Genomic DNA, 15,470 nt, shown 5'->3' on the forward strand with positions numbered 1-15,470 from the left:
GTACAAAATTAGTAAAAGTAAAAATAGAAAAGGGAGATCAGATTTCTGCGCCCCACAAGTTTGACTTAATGAATTTAGATCATGTGGCCAAAAGATTGGATGGCTTTGATCTAAAGCATTTCATTTTATAAAAATAAAACACTACATTTTTCCACATTCAATTTGTGAAGATAATATATTTAAAATGTTGCATAAACCCGTCCATCTAATTTCAAATCCTTCATGTGGCTGTTGAAATTAGACAACGGCCATGGCTGTTTGACTATTTGAATTCAATACTCAAAGTCAATTAAAAATACTTCATTGATCTCAAACCACTCCATCTCATGCAATTTAAGACATGTAGGAAAATACTGCCCTCTTGTGGCCAAAAGTGTTCATTTCTGTCCTTTGAATGTTCTTTCTCTTTGCACTCACTTGTAGATCATTTCTATTTCCCCATTAAAAGAAACTTCTATCTCTCTTACTTACATGTGAAATCTCCTTTCATACAAATGTCCAATTAGCTTTTGGAAACAATTTAAACATAAAACACAGTTTACTGCCATTTGTCTTGGTTGAGTATTCAGATTTATCAGTAGTTAAAACTACAAAAGGCCACAGGAAGTACAGACTTTAAAGGCTCATTGAGTTTAAATTCCTTTATTTAAAAAAAAAATGCAGATATCTTTAAATATCAGACATGTTGCAGAGAGGAAACGCTGTGTTCACATTTATCAAACACACTCTCCAGCAAAACAAAGACATGAACCTAAACATTTAAGACGTGAAAGTCAAATATACCGCATCCATTAAAGAGATGATGTTTCAGCGCTCGACGAAAGGCTACAACAGGAAGCAGGAAGTGGACTTCAACAGCAACTCTCAGCTGAATTTGGCTTTAGAGAAATCCATCTCTGGGTGCTGGGCCATGAACCTGCAGACAGAGGAAAAGTCACCTTAGGAAGCATAAAGGACGAGCGTTTTTAGAAACAGTTCATTTCTCAGACGTTAACGTCTTCAACAAGACCCAGAGTGAAAATGTCACAAAGCTGACCTCCAAGTTCAGTTAAATATAAATTCAACTTTGTGGCATGTTTGGTTTTGTTCCCATCAAACTCCAAGTTTATCATTGCAGGTTTGTTTGGTTGTGAAAACTAAAAAAAGTTTTCACAGCTGAACTATGACAGGCCAAAGAGTGTATTAGTAAAAATACAGGGCCATGTAGGTTTGGATTGTTTCCCTCATCAACACCTTCATTTAAAAGGATTTTGCATTTACTTTTGTTGTCTTTGGCGGGTTTGATGTTCTGAAACATCAAACTATCAAACATTCTGAAACGTGCTAAAAAACAGGAAATCAGGAAAGAGGCAAACACTTTACGCTCTGGAAGTGCTCCAGCAGTAGCTGTGTTTCCACTGACCTTAAAATTGCACAATTTGAAAATACATTTTCTGAATGGAAACATGGCAATTTGTTGATAAAAAGTTTTGGTGCTAGGATGAGGTGGATTTTTTGACCATTTCGAAATTAGCGTATTTCGCAAAACTGCTATGGAAACGCTTTTTCGCATCACACGAGTCACAAGATCAACAACGGGACGTTACTACTGGTGGAAAAGATGAAGAACATGACAGGAAGTGGTAGGAGGATCACAGCGCAGAATGTTTTTTAATGACTTCTTCCGTGATCAAACTTAGTAGTGTGTGATTTTAATCGCGTCACATTTTTAACGGAAACGGCAAAATTGTGCATTTTCAACTTCAGTGGAATATCGACAACATTTAGCGATCAAAAGGCAGCCGGTGAGGACTCACTTCTTCAGAACGTCTTGTTTCTTCTGGTCTTCGGACGTCGGCAGCCCCATAGACTTCTGCCTCTGGTCGTACATCATCTTCTCCACCATCCCACGTGTCTCTCCGTCCAGGTCCGACAGCTGCTCAGCAGGTAACAGAAGAACAGCAGAGGACCGGTGTTACTGGTTTGTGATCCCCGTTGCTTAGCAACAAGCAACCCAGCACAGAACGCAGTGCGCTGCCGATTTACCTTTGAGTTCTCGGGGCAGATTTTCTTGGTGTTGATCTCTGGATCCGTGGTAACGATCCTGCTCCACCACTCCATTTTGTTAATCTTCTCCAGGTGGACTGTGACCACTTTGCCGTCGTCGATGAGCCAGGAACTCTCCTCCACCTTGACCTCGTTGAAGAGCTGACCTTCCATAACAGGAGGGTGGCCTTTCAGGCCGACCTTGATGAAGCGACGCTGGATGTCCACCACCACGTCTCGGCCCTTGATGCGGAACTTCACATCGAAAGGAACAGCAATCTGCGACAAGGCATAAAAAGATCCACTAACTAGTGAAGTATACTTACAGCACATTTTTTTAAATAGACTCCTAAACTAAAAGTTTAACATTTCACACTCCTTACTTCCTTTGATTGTCCTAAAGGAAAGAGTGACACACAGGTTAAGCACAAATGATACACTTACATCGATTTCTGACAGCGTTTGTGTCCATTTGTAGTTAGGAAGGTCACCTCCGTTTCCTGAGTTAGGCTTCAGTTTGTCTTTGTCCTTCTCGTCCTCCTCTGCGTCCGAGTCGGACTGGATGGAGGAGAAACAGCTTTTAGTGCCGTTCCACATTATTGAACCATCTCCTGTTGCATACTCAGGGTTTCTGAACATTTCAGCGACTCACATTTAAGACTTTTTAAGACCTTAAGACTATGATGAATGAGATGTAAAAACTGTAACATCAAAAATGTACACGAGAAAAATCACGTAACTCTCGTCACATTCTTACTTCAGTTGAAGAGACTAATTACTGCTCCTTTTAGTCTTCACTCAACCTCCAAATTTAGTTTGTATCACAACTAATGCTGCTTAGAAGTGTGTGATGCTGCATATTTTAGCATCAGTCCAACAACAAGTAAACACAGAACCAGTATCATCAAAACTTATCCCAGTGTGATATATGAAACTTCTGATCTCTAGGTGTTTTTCAGTTTTCCTTTAAATTCATTTTGTTAAAACCTACAAAACTTTAGACGCAGCTTATAGGTGTCTACAATATACCTTAATAATAACATATTAACACGATAAACAGAAACAGTAGAAAAACAAAAATTGTAGTGAATTATTTTCTAAATAAAATACAAAAAAAAAAATAAAAAATCTGAAAGAGAGTTGAGAAACTAGAACAGGAAAATAAAATAGAATTTCAAGAGCGAATCTGAAGGCATCGATCCAGTACTGATACCCACAATGCTGAGCTGTTCTACACAGAATCCATGTAGCGTCGTATGGGCTGGTAACAGAAGTGAGCGAATAGTGAAGACAAATGATCTCCAAAAACTATCAAGCTAGGTAGGGTATGTTAGCAGCTAATTAGCAGCGGCCTCAAACGAAATAAAGACGTCTGCTGGTGACAAACGTTTGATAAAGTTCCACAAGAAAAAATGAAACAAACAAAAAACTATAGTACAAAGAAAATATGACATTAGATAGTCCTGCCATGACAAAATTTGTGATTAATGTATTTATTTAAGGCAAACTTAACTTTTTTTTTTTAAATGCCTTAATTTTAGATCCATGAATCCTCAAAAAACACTTTTTAAGGATGAGTGGACACTCTGACATTAGACGCTCCTTTACGTCCACTTTTAAAACTCTGCAACACTTTTATTCCTCGACTTTGACATGATTCTGAGACTTCTGTTTTATTACCCTTATTGTTGTTTGAAATGCATTTCTTATTGTTCTTCCCATGTTTACAATGTTCATTGATTTTACGTGAAGCAGTTTAGAGCTCCAAAGTGCCAACCAGTTCACTCACCCCCTTCTCTTTGTCAGAGCTCTTCTCTTCACCTCCTGTGTCATTCTTTGTCTCCTCCTCCTCCTCCTTCTTCTTCTATCGCATATAAAACCACAACAAACAAGTCAGTCATTTCTGTCAGTGGTTTGGTTGCAAAAGAAGACTTTTTTTGTCCAGACCTTGTCCAGCTCAGACTGCAGCTTCTCGGCCTCCTCGTCCGTCAGCTCCTGAATTCTTGGACCGTCCCCGTCCTCCTTCTTCTTCTTCTTCTTCTCCTCCTCCTCGGCGAGCTTGGCACTTCTTTCTGCTTTCTCCTTCTTCTCCTTCTCCTGTTTCATTTGTTTCTCTCTGTGGGCCTTCAGCGCCAGCTTACTGTGGTGGTCGAAGGAGTCTTTAACCAGCTGGAAGTGACGCAGGAGTCGACATTTGACAGGCGAACACATTCATACGGTTAAGTCTGACCAAATGGTAACAGAAACTAGAGAGTAGAGGTGGGACAAGTTACAAAACCCAGTTTGGTTTGGTAAACATTTTAAAATCAATACATTAATAAGAGATGTCAGTTAGGAAATAGACATGTCCTTCATTGACCCACACTTTTGAGATTCAAGTATAACAGCAGAATTGAGATGTAGGTTCAAAAGATCAATTCTCCAGAATGAGACATGTAGTCAAGTGATATTAAAACTAAAAAAAGAGACAGTTATCATCATCATAACTGATACAAAATGGAGTTAAAGTAGGATGTGATTTTATAATATCAGAAAATTGAATAAGGTTTTTTTTTTATTTGCCAACTTTTACTTTACAATATTACAGAATATTTTTGCTTTAATGTTGCAAGTGTATGCCTTAAATCAAGGAAAATGATCATTTCTTTCTTGCAATTATACAATCTTTTGAGATCAGAGAATGTTCAAATGTTTTCTAATAAACATTTAGATATTCCTCTTGTTTATTATCTGACTAACTACTTTACCCCCTCACTGCTATTGGTCCAATACTATTTTTATGCATGTGCTCATCTAAATTTTATATGCATTTATAATTACTTTATTTTATTTCTCTTCTTAGGAACAGCTCCATCCCATCGTTCTTACCTTCTCTGCAGCTCCTTGATCTCCGCCTATGAAAAAATCCGTCTTGCGTCGGAGGAAACTGAAAAACGTATTTACTAGCTGTTGGATGGCAAAAAACAGATTCCAATGAGAGACATAATGTAGAATGAATGTATTATTAATTTCCTTATACATAGAAATAGGATGAAAGGTTGTTCTTTGGTGCTTTAAGTCTGTCAGAGTGCAGTGTCGTTATAGCCACAGTGTGACATATTGGAAATTAGGAACATGTGTGTCCTACTTTTACACACCTTGTAAAAATATTCAAACGCATGAAACGTTTCCACACATTACAGCTAAGCCTATTGCAATAATCAATAAATCAATAAATTGCATGATAAATTAAAACAAACTCAATCATTTTGATTTGCATGGTTAATTTTCTGTTTTCTCTCTTTCTACTGGATGACAAAGTCAGTGAAAGGAAAACTATAGATAGTTTTGAAACATTTTGACTTAGTGTTGTTTACTAAGTAAGGACAGAGAGCTAAAATTGAATGGTTAAGATTATAGCATGTTTATATATCAAAATGGCCCAGTTAAAGTCTTGAACTCAATTAAAAATTGCAGTCAAAACCTCAGCACCGGTAGCATCATAACCAGAACATTTTTTCCTTTAATTGATGCTATATATATATATATATATATATATATATATATATATATATATATATATATATATATATACTGAATACTAATATATTCCATATATTAATTTTTTTATTTACTAAAAACCTAAAACATATTATTATCATTTTAAGAAAAATATCCATAATTCACTAACAGTGTTTGGTTGTCGTCACTAAATGTGAAAAAGTTGAAATGGCATCAATACTTTTGAAAGGCACTGGAATTTCCTGATAAAAATAACTGACCCTTATAGAAATATCGGTCTCCAAATACTTACAGTAAAGAACAGCGGCATTATACCAACATGCACAACTATTATCAACCTTCTATTCACAGCTTGTAAGCTGCCATCTGAATGCTTTTAAGGGCTAATCTAATTTCGTAGCCATTGGTACGCCGAATTTACCACAACGAGCTGGTGGTTATTGCTTAACGCGTCCCAATATTAATGTGGTATTAATGTTTACATTAATACCACAGGCGATTAATTTAAATGCGTCAGTATTTCTGCCAGTACAGGTCGAAACGTGTCTTAGCCTAACTATTAGCATCATAGCATCAGGATATTAGCAGCACGCTGGTTTACCTCCTGCACTCCTCCTTCGTGTTGCTGGGCCATAACGAGCAACATACCGTCATACTTTTCTTCTTCTTCCCCCATGTTGCTAGAGGTGAAACACTTAGCTTATCGTTAAGTGCGCGAGTAACAAATAAAGTTAGAATAACCCTAAAGATGTGCTCTTGCCTGAACCTGTTGTCACGCGACTCACTTCCTGGAAACTAACCCCGCCTAGGCTAGTTTGACCAATCAGAAGGGCGTATTTTAATTGACAAAGACAAGCGTCCAACTGATTGAGAGTATTTGTTCGGGGCGGAAAAGGAGCCTAGTAAAACAGAATTTTCTAGAAAAAAAAGAAAAAATAAAAAATTAAGGTATAAAATACTCTTTTAACTTCACATTATTTATTTAATTTATTTTATTTCACAGGGTTAACATTGCAGGTCATTTGAATAGCAAACATTTAAAATAGCCGATACAGGTTTTGTTTGCAGTTTCCATGGTAGCTTTACAGCTTTGCCCTGATACGCCCAATTAGAATTATATGACCTAATATGTCAAAAACTACTAAATTCAGTGACGTGAACTTACTTCTTAAAATATTTTATTGTTTCCATATATTTTGATTTATCAAAAAAGATTTGTCACAGACACTTTTAAATATGTGTTGGATTTCTAACATTCTTAGCTTTCATTCATTCAATCAGAAGCTATTCTGTGAAACTTTTAGTTGCATATGTCCCTCTTGTCATTTAACATATTTAATAGTCATATATTAAGTGACAACTAAATACATTGAATGCTGACTTCAATTTACACTTAGTTTGACAATCTTTTTATTTATATTCTTTTTTTTTTCTTTTTACCTCCAGTGACCTGACAACACGACTAAAGCAGGCAAAACATCAAACATTTGCAATACAAGAATACCATAAGTAACCATTGATTTCACACAGAACTGAAAAAAAGCCTAAGTAGATAGACTGGGCTGTTACACTTATACACTTTTAATATTGATAATATTAACAAAAAGGTTGATGTTTTTATTATTCACCTGGTCAACAGAGGAACATCAGAAAACATTTGCTGTTTAAAGGACAGAAGCTTTACAACAGGCAGAAAGTGAGAATTTGAGAGATTTGAGGTTTCCCCTGAACAAGCAAGAGCTACATGTTAAATATGAGCTTCATATTATAAAATATTGCATACTCCAATCTCTCTGAACATTAAGTATACTTTTATGTATCTTTTAAGGTTTTTAATCATAATATATTACTTACAAAAGACAGGCATTCAAGTTTCTAGAGAAAGAAATGGAGTTCCAGCATGTTAGCTTATTTAGCTTAGCATATAACTCTGAAAAACAGCAGACAGGTTAGGATATTGGTCTGTCAACTGTTGAAAACAACTTTAACCACAGAATGAGGTGCTGACTTGTGATTAACACACTAAAGAGATGTGTGTCTAATAAAGTATGTCTATTGCATTGTTAATAGCTGACAAGAAAGAGGATTTACCTTTGTACAGAATACCATAAAAATGAGAATAAAGTAATGATTGGCCATGATTAAAAATGTTGAAATAATCCGAAATTCATCTAGTCAAGTCCCAGGAATAAAATTTTTACAGTGATGTTATTTTGAATCTTACTTATACTAAATATTCAAATTAAATATTTGAAAAGATCTTCAACAAATTCTTCATCTCTTAGACTACTGACACTTTGACCATTAAAATGCCTCTAACACAAATTAAGTTAAGAAAACTAATAACGTCATTCATAAACAAAGAAAAGCAATAATTAAAATGAATTAAAATCAACTCTATGAAGACGAGGGCATGGTGAAATGTGTACTAACAAAACAAACAAAAAGCAAAGAAAAAACAGTGTTCTGCCTAACAAAGGCATGGTAAAGGACAAAATCAAACTGTAGAGCCTCAAGCTCTTCTCAAACAAGCGGACGGTTAATTGTCATAAAAAATTTAACAACTGTCTTACAGACGGAGTCCCAATTAGGTGATCCTTCAAATGTGCAGATACAATATTTACATTCATAAATATCTGCACGCAGAACCCTGAGTTCACTGTAGCCTTCACATAATTCCACCCTTCACATTTTTCTCCTTCCTGTCAAAGGAGCTCGGCTCAGCCGGACACTCCGGTGCAAGTAAAGTCGTCCTTCCAACACCCAGTGCGTGACCTGATGGAGGCAACCGGGTCGTTCCGTACCGCCGCTTCATGTCCTCGCCGAAGCGTGTAGCAGTGGCACACCTGAAGACTCCATCTCTGACTGAGAGGGCGAGTAGGTTGATGGAGAACTTGAAGTGGGACCTATTAGACCAGAACCAAAAAAACAAAAACGCAGTCAGCCTTAAGTGAATGTCAATCTGTTTCATTCTGACCTACAGAATTAGAATTTGATTATTGATCCACTCTCCTGGAGAGTTGTGATGTTCTTAATATATATCTCAGAACATTAACCCTGTAATTAAGGTTTAAGCCAGGGCTGGCCCAAGACTTTTTGAGACCCAAAGCAGATTTTTTTTTTGGGGGGAGCCCTCTATATCGCAGTATGTTACACAGCATGTAACATACCAATATCATTAGCATCATTTGTAATTAGCTTACGTCATAACAGTGTTATTATGGCTACTGACTTTAACTTTATAGGAGTAACAAACAAAAGAAATTATTTGGAATTTGAAATGCAGAGAGGCATTTCAGTATGCCATATTATTTTAACTACTTGAAAGTAACATCAGTTGACAAACGGTAAAGAAATGGACAAGTTTGATATGTTATATTTCCCCAACAGAGGCAGCAGCCATCAACAGGAAGAGATTTAACATTACTTGTGAGGCAGCTATAAAAACAATACGGAAATTGGTTTTACTTATGTAAAAGTTTGTATTGTTCAATATTATATATATTTCAGCATATATGTTTTTCCAGAATTTATGGCTAGCTTGGTTCTCTTGGTCATTTAGCTCTGACCGATAACCCCTACGAACGTAAAAACGTTGCTACATTGTGAATGCACCATGAATATCCTACACAGACTCATTCCACATAAACATTTTCATGTTTTTTTTTCTCAGAACGCAGCAAACTGGGGCAGATTTGTCTTTCTACTGACATTTTTAATAAGGTTTTTGATAGACCTCCTGAACAATACAAAATACATATTTGATCTTATTCTATTAGCATAATGCTGATCACTGAATTACCAGCACCCAAGGCGAGCCCTCCTGCAGCTTGCCCTTTGTTCACTTTCTGTTATACAGTGCATGTTTACAGTGCGGCTGTGTAGTAAACAGCAGGAGCCTGCCAGGCATGACTCAGGTGTTTTATCACAGCAAAATTTTAAAGGTTAACACATTTTCTACTGACGCAGCGGTCTGTAAAGTCATTTAATGCTCCTTATGTGTGCCTGTGAATGCAAACTGTTCAGGCTGGTTTTGTTGTTGTGTTAATATTAATGCAGCTGCATTACATTTAGTTAACACAGAAAAGATCATGAAAGTTAATCCCTTTTTATTGTTTTAATCGAAATAGATTCATGATCAGTCATAAGTATGACAATAAGTTATACATTTATGTGAAATGCCTATGAGTGTAAAATACTCTGAATGTGTAAAATATTTGGTATCCTGTTTTAGTCAATGCACATTGAAGAACATCTAAAATTATATTAGTTGGACCACAATGATGTACAGAGGTTAAAAAAATCGAAAAATATTGCTCACTAAAATCCATAAAACAAGACTTTAGATTAAAAAAAAACAACAGACGAAAGTTAAAATTCTTTGGCTCCTGGGTTACTTTGCTATCAATTTATTTATCAGTCAAATCAATGCAGTTTTTATCTGCTTATTGCCAAATTATATCAATCAGTCCCTCCAGTTTCTTGAGAATTATTGTGGAAATTCACGCAAAATCAACAAAAACCCACATTTTTTGTGGTAATACATAATTGGGAGTTTATTGCTGATTTTTCTCAAAAACTTATACTAACCATCTGTATCAGCCTTAGTTGATGTCAGATGATTTATATAAAAGGTCGCATTTACCGTCAGAAAAAAGTGCAAATATCACAAATATTTCCAAATTAGTACCACAAATAGTTTGATTTTTATTACCAAAAAAATCACAAAAAGTATCACAAAATCCTGAAGGGACTGAAAGGATGTTCAATAATATATTTTTTTAATTTTAATAATTCACTGATATTTTAACAGTTTGCGAACAGGTTTTATGAACACATTCTGGCACAACTGGCCCTTTAAGAGCATTCATGATGTTGATTAGGTACAAAACGAAAATTAGTTTGACTCCCCTGCTTTAATGGGTCCCTAGTCAAAGTAGTTGCTGTGGTGATATGGGCCCAGGTGGGACAGTCAGTTGGGAATCAGGCATCAGTGCCTTAACAACCACCCCCTTCTCCACAACACATACAACACTACATATTGCTCACATCTTGGGGTGTGGAATGATGGACCTCGCAGACAGTGGGGGCTAAGCTGGGCCCCCAATGTCTGGGATGCCATTTGACCCCCCTAGGGTCAAATGGGTGAGCTAGCCCTGGGTGAGCTAGCCCCCCCAGGGCTAGCTCACCCAGGGCTAGCTCACCAGGTAGGGTGTTAATGTGTTCTTACTAACTTGTTTATTCTGAGTTTGGCCTACAGCAGGGGGCTGGTGCCTGTCTGCCACGTTGGTGGCTCTACAGGTGAGTCTCTCTTGAGACCTGCTGTGTGGGCTGGCTGTGGGTGGGTCTGTGCAGGAAATGGGCCACCACAGGGACCCGGTTCCAGGCTTGGAACCGGGAACCCCTGACTCAGTGTGGCTGAGTCAGGGGTTCGGTGCCCTGTGTCTCACCCTGTCTGAGGCAGCTGTGACCATCCAGAGCTGTGTCCACTTATCCTTTGCAGCTCTTGGGTGTTACGTACCTCCCCTGATACATAAAGCTTTTTCGTTTTAAGTAGCATCTCATGATACTTAAATTGCTAACTTTAAGCTTTCTGTAAGCAACATCTTCCTTATTGAAGAGTTTTGTCAACAGGGTCTGGTAAAGTGCTTACTTACACACCATGCTGAGAATTATTAAATTACAGTTACACCTTTCTCTTTTTCACTCTAATAAATGCAAATATTGTAAATATTTAGGTATTATAAAGGAATAAAACATAACTCTTACCTCCATTTTTCCTCCACATGTTTCTGGCAAACTTGTCGGTGGAAGTCAAGTCGGATATTTGGATGTTGGGATTTGACTTGTAGTCGTCTTGAGGAAAAGAAAACAACCAAACACTTTTCTCTGACACCAGTAGGTATTACATCGGCGATGATAAAGGAATGAAAACTTCCCAACTTACTGTTGTTACTTGAGGGAAAGGAGCCACTCCCAATCATGGTCTCGTGCCCGCTGTCCGACATCGTCCTCTCCATCCTGGGAATGGGCGGCCGCTTCTTCGTGCTCTTCCGAGTGCTGATGCGGATGATGCCCCGCACTAACCGGCACTCGGCTTCCTGCTCGTCCATTTTGTGCTCCTCTGCCAGGGAGTTGATGAGTTGGTTGATGGCTTTGCTCTTCCTCAGAAACACAGAGTCTGAGGTGCACCTGGCCAGCTCTTCGATTTGATACTCAGAGTACAGCTCCAGTAGCTTCTTGGTGATCAGGGAGTCCACGTTCTCGTCGCCGTCCTCCCAGTCATGAAACGGCACAGAATCATGCAGGGAGGCAAACTCTGATGGGGTTTGAGCAGGCAGTGGCGCATATGGTGAATATTTGATGTCGTAATCTAAATCATCTTTCGGACCGACTACTTTGACTCCGTTAATGCGAAAGTCTGACCATTCAGTGTCAGCCTCTTCTTTGCTGTTGTCCGGGTTAACGCCTCGGAGGCTGATCTTTTCTGGCTCATCTGGGGAGCTCTCATTCGGCGCCAAACGCGGAGCGTGGATGCAGCGCTGGCACACCTTATACAATCCAAAGGTGATTACAGTGCACACGAAAGTTTTACAGCTCTTTGGAGAAGAGCAGGGATTGCAGCTGGATGCTGCAGATGAAGGCTCGGCTACACCGGGAATGAAGTCGATGGTCTCAGACTCGTTCCCATTAGCATCTTTAAGGCGGCCTTTGTGGACCGGCTTTGGCTGTGGGGTTGGTTGTCTATCCTCCACCGGGTCCACACACCGCTCCTCAGTGAAAGACACTTGCCTGGTGCTCCCCAGCCTCTCGCTGCGCCTCAGACTATCACTGGTGCCAGCAGACATGACTAACAAGCTGCAAGAATCCAACGAGAAAAGAAGCACAACAGAGGGGTTACGCTAAAAATGGTTAAACAATATTATCCGTCTGTCAGAGAGAATATCAAATCACTTTAAACCACATGAGAGCATCTATCTTTGGGAAAAAAAATGAATCCACTATTACAAGAAGGCAGGTAATGTCGCCAAACAGGTTTCATGAATGATGCACCTGGTGAGAGACAATCACCCATTCATACATCCGACTATCTGTGTGATGTCATGGAGTATTCCACAATGATAAACAACTCACTCAGTTTGGTCACAACTGAGGAGTGCATAGTCAAGACTGCTGAGTAAGGCACAAATAAAGTAAAAACAAACATTAACTGAGTTGCATTAATTTTAATAATAATAATAATAATAATAATAATAATAATAATAATAATAGCATTAATAATAATTCTGACAATATTCATCATTTGTATTATTATTATTATTAACTGTATTGTTATTATTATCATTGTCTCACTGCAATGCATAAGCTTATTAATGGCTACTTGTGATAAAAGTAAAATTATTTATTTTGGTATAATTTTGTCTTGGTATTGTAGTAATATTAAAAAATTATAGCAGTAGATACCAACATACTAGCTACTGTCGTTAATAAGAATATTTTATATGTTAATACTACTAGGACTACTACTGTAGTACTACCATTACTAATACTACTAATACTACTAATAATATTAGTAAAAAAAAGAACAATAAGCATCTATAAGGCTTGTAATATGGAATAGCAACAATGATATTAATATTTTTATAATGTGGTTAATTGGTATAATAATTGTTTTAATAATATTAAACGAAAAAAATAACAATAATAATAGAGTAAAAGTAATTCTTGTCAGTAATATGAATAATTAGTATAGCTATCATTTAAAAAAGGTGACAATAATAACAGTGAACACGTTATGTGTTATTGATGGTGTTAGTCTACATTTGTAATAATATTAATATTAATAATGATACCAACAGCACTGTCATTATTAATAACATAAGAAATTATAATAAAGTAACAATAATGCATTTTAACTTAATCGTTATCATTGTAAAATAAATAATTGGGCATCTACAACCAAAACAACAATAATAATAATAACAATTATTATTATGATACTTTTTGTAGTGAGATTAATTAGTATAATAATTATGCTAATAAGATTGAATAGTAAAGTTATGTGGTAAAGCTGGCATCAGCTTAGATATCTCAATTTGTAATAATGTTCATTATTTCTAAAGGTAAAAATAAGGTTATTAAAATATTAATACTATAAGATTCTGGCTGAATTATCCTGTATATGGTCACCAGTAGAACACATGAGTTGAGCAGTCTGTTCTCAGGGCTGACGTCCTCTACGACGACGACTGTTTACAGCGCTCAGAGCAACGTCGCTTTAATCTTGTCCACTCAACGAAAACGTTTCGCTGTTTTACGAATATGTAGCCTAATTACTAATTCAGTTAGCTACTTAGGTTAGGTTAAGATACTGGAGCCATTCGCTCGCAGTCACTTTTTTGAGCGTGTATCAATATTGTTTTCACGTTCATGGCGACTGTCATTGTGTCTCTTCCTCCATTATAAACTTCTCACCTATAGCCAGAGTACGCTGCGTCCACAAGCCCACTGCCCCCAAAATCACGGCCTTCCCTGTGTCCTGCAAGCCAACATGTATGTTTTAATCCATCTGTGGCGAGGAATTGAATCCAAATCACTCCAAAATGAAAGTTTCAGGAAAGTTTGGGGGAAATCCGAGTACCTGAGCGTCAAGGTACAGGAAGCGAACCAGGTAAGCCGAAACCGAAGTGTGGACTTCCGGTTAGAAGTGGTTGTAGAAAATAAAACTCAGGTAAAATGACAAACTCTGTGGATTCTAAAGCACGCGTACTCGCTCATGCACGCCTATATATATAGATCTATAAACGTGCAGGACATAAGCTTCCTTAATGACAAAATATAAGTTTCAGTGGCGCATCCTGCTATTCAAATTGATGCAAGTTTATTTTGAAACTCCAAGTATTGACTGACATTTCCGGAAAGCCGTAACAACATTCGGAAAGTTTATTATGCTATTGATATGCTTGGGTTGTACTTAGACATGCCGTGAAAAAAGAAACTGAAAACAAAAAACAGATACATGCATTAAGAGATAAATAAATATATGAATGAACGGGGCCATCAAATGGATTTGAAAGAAAAAGACGAAGAAAAAAAGTTCATTGATAACTTTGATTGGACTAGAACAGGGATTTGCAGCTGCGGCTGCGGTATCACAAGCTGCTCTTTGGAGCTGGCTCTTTATACAGTTAAAATGATAAACCACTAAAGTTTTTTTTTATTATTTTATTTAAATATAACAACAATTGCGGGTTTTCACAGTTTTTTTCCTGCAATATTTGCATTTAATTTCTACAAAGAATAGAACAAGTAATATCTGTTTTTCTTGTTGGAATCTATGTGTTTTTTTTAAACACCATTTTCTATCCTACAGAATTTGTTTTTATCAAGCCTCTTTTTGCAAAATGTTTTTTTTTTATCTTTTTTTTTTAAATCCTAAAAGCAAAAATAAAATTATTATTATTATTATTATTATTATTATTATTATTATTATTATTATTATTATTATTTATTTATTTATTTATTTATTTATTGAAAAAGTAATGTGANAGTTGCAGTTCTAAATAAGTTTAGTCAGAAAGCAGAAATGCCTCTCTAGCTTGTAAAGGTTGACCCCTGAACCAGATTTTGATCCAATAAATTGACATCTGCTTTATATATGTTTTCATACCTGTGAACTCAGATCTGAGAATGACCTCCTCAAACCACTTCCAACTGCAAATCTGAAAGGTTGCTAAGTGACCTGGGTAAATAGACTAAAGCCATTAACTCCGCTATTGCTCTGATTTATTTACTTAAGTTTTAAAAAGTTTAGTACAGAAGCATTTAACCACCAGAGCTATAGGGAATAAATACATCAATGGCTTCTTAAAACAAGAAACATTCTAGTTTTCAAATAGCTTAGAATAATGTGAAATAAAACTATATTTAAAACTAGTTAAAAA

At 36.8% G+C, this 15,470-nt stretch overlaps 2 protein-coding genes across 4 annotated transcripts; both read right to left on the reverse strand.

Moving 5' to 3' along the window:
• Positions 1-626: 626 nt before the first annotated feature.
• nudc (nudC nuclear distribution protein) lies at positions 627-6,345 on the reverse strand. Of its 2 annotated transcripts, none has more exons than XM_015042512.1 (8): positions 6,128-6,345; positions 4,894-4,971; positions 3,973-4,194; positions 3,815-3,886; positions 2,470-2,583; positions 2,026-2,304; positions 1,797-1,915; positions 627-916 (listed from the first exon to the last, which is right to left on the reverse strand). In XM_015042512.1, the coding sequence occupies exons 1-8, from the start codon at positions 6,200-6,202 to the stop codon at positions 865-867; spliced, it is 1,011 nt and encodes a 336-aa protein (XP_014897998.1). In that variant the 5' UTR covers positions 6,203-6,345; the 3' UTR covers positions 627-864. The 2 variants fall into 2 exon arrangements, with proteins under 2 accessions (XP_014897998.1, XP_014897997.1); XM_015042511.1 differs by having other exon boundaries at positions 3,815-3,889; positions 6,128-6,344.
• A 614-nt stretch (positions 6,346-6,959) lies between these two features.
• On the reverse strand, positions 6,960-14,877 carry kdf1b (keratinocyte differentiation factor 1b). 2 transcript variants are annotated; one of them, XM_015042516.1, is made up of 5 exons: positions 14,168-14,877; positions 14,002-14,065; positions 11,474-12,384; positions 11,296-11,382; positions 6,960-8,432 (listed from the first exon to the last, which is right to left on the reverse strand). In XM_015042516.1, exons 3-5 carry the CDS (start codon positions 12,372-12,374, stop codon positions 8,338-8,340), a joined length of 1,083 nt encoding a protein of 360 aa, XP_014898002.1. In that variant the 5' UTR covers positions 12,375-12,384; positions 14,002-14,065; positions 14,168-14,877; the 3' UTR covers positions 6,960-8,337. The 2 variants fall into 2 exon arrangements, with proteins under 2 accessions (XP_014898002.1, XP_014898001.1); XM_015042515.1 differs by having other exon boundaries at positions 14,002-14,877.
• Between the last annotated feature and the right edge of the window lie 593 nt (positions 14,878-15,470).

The sequence above is a fragment of the Poecilia latipinna genome, unplaced genomic scaffold (assembly GCF_001443285.1).
Source record: "Poecilia latipinna isolate Pla-1442-1.1 unplaced genomic scaffold, P_latipinna-1.0 Scaffold593, whole genome shotgun sequence".
Lineage (NCBI taxonomy): Eukaryota > Metazoa > Chordata > Actinopteri > Cyprinodontiformes > Poeciliidae > Poecilia > Poecilia latipinna.

Coding starts and splice junctions, on each gene's coding strand:
- nudc (XM_015042511.1), bottom strand. CDS start 6,202: ATGGGGGAAGAAGAAGAAAAGTATGACGGTATGTTGCTCGTTATGGCC. Junction 4,195..4,893: donor ATCAAGGAGCTGCAGAGAAG/GTAAGAACGATG, acceptor CGTCACTTCCAG/CTGGTTAAAGACTCCTTCGA. Junction 3,890..3,972: donor TGCAGTCTGAGCTGGACAAG/GTCTGGACAAAA, acceptor TATATGCGATAG/AAGAAGAAGGAGGAGGAGGA.
- kdf1b (XM_015042516.1), bottom strand. CDS start 12,374: ATGTCTGCTGGCACCAGTGATAGTCTGAGGCGCAGCGAGAGGCTGGGG. Junction 11,383..11,473: donor CTTTCCCTCAAGTAACAACA/GTAAGTTGGGAA, acceptor CTTTTCCTCAAG/ACGACTACAAGTCAAATCCC. Junction 8,433..11,295: donor CATGTGGAGGAAAAATGGAG/GTAAGAGTTATG, acceptor CTGGTCTAATAG/GTCCCACTTCAAGTTCTCCA.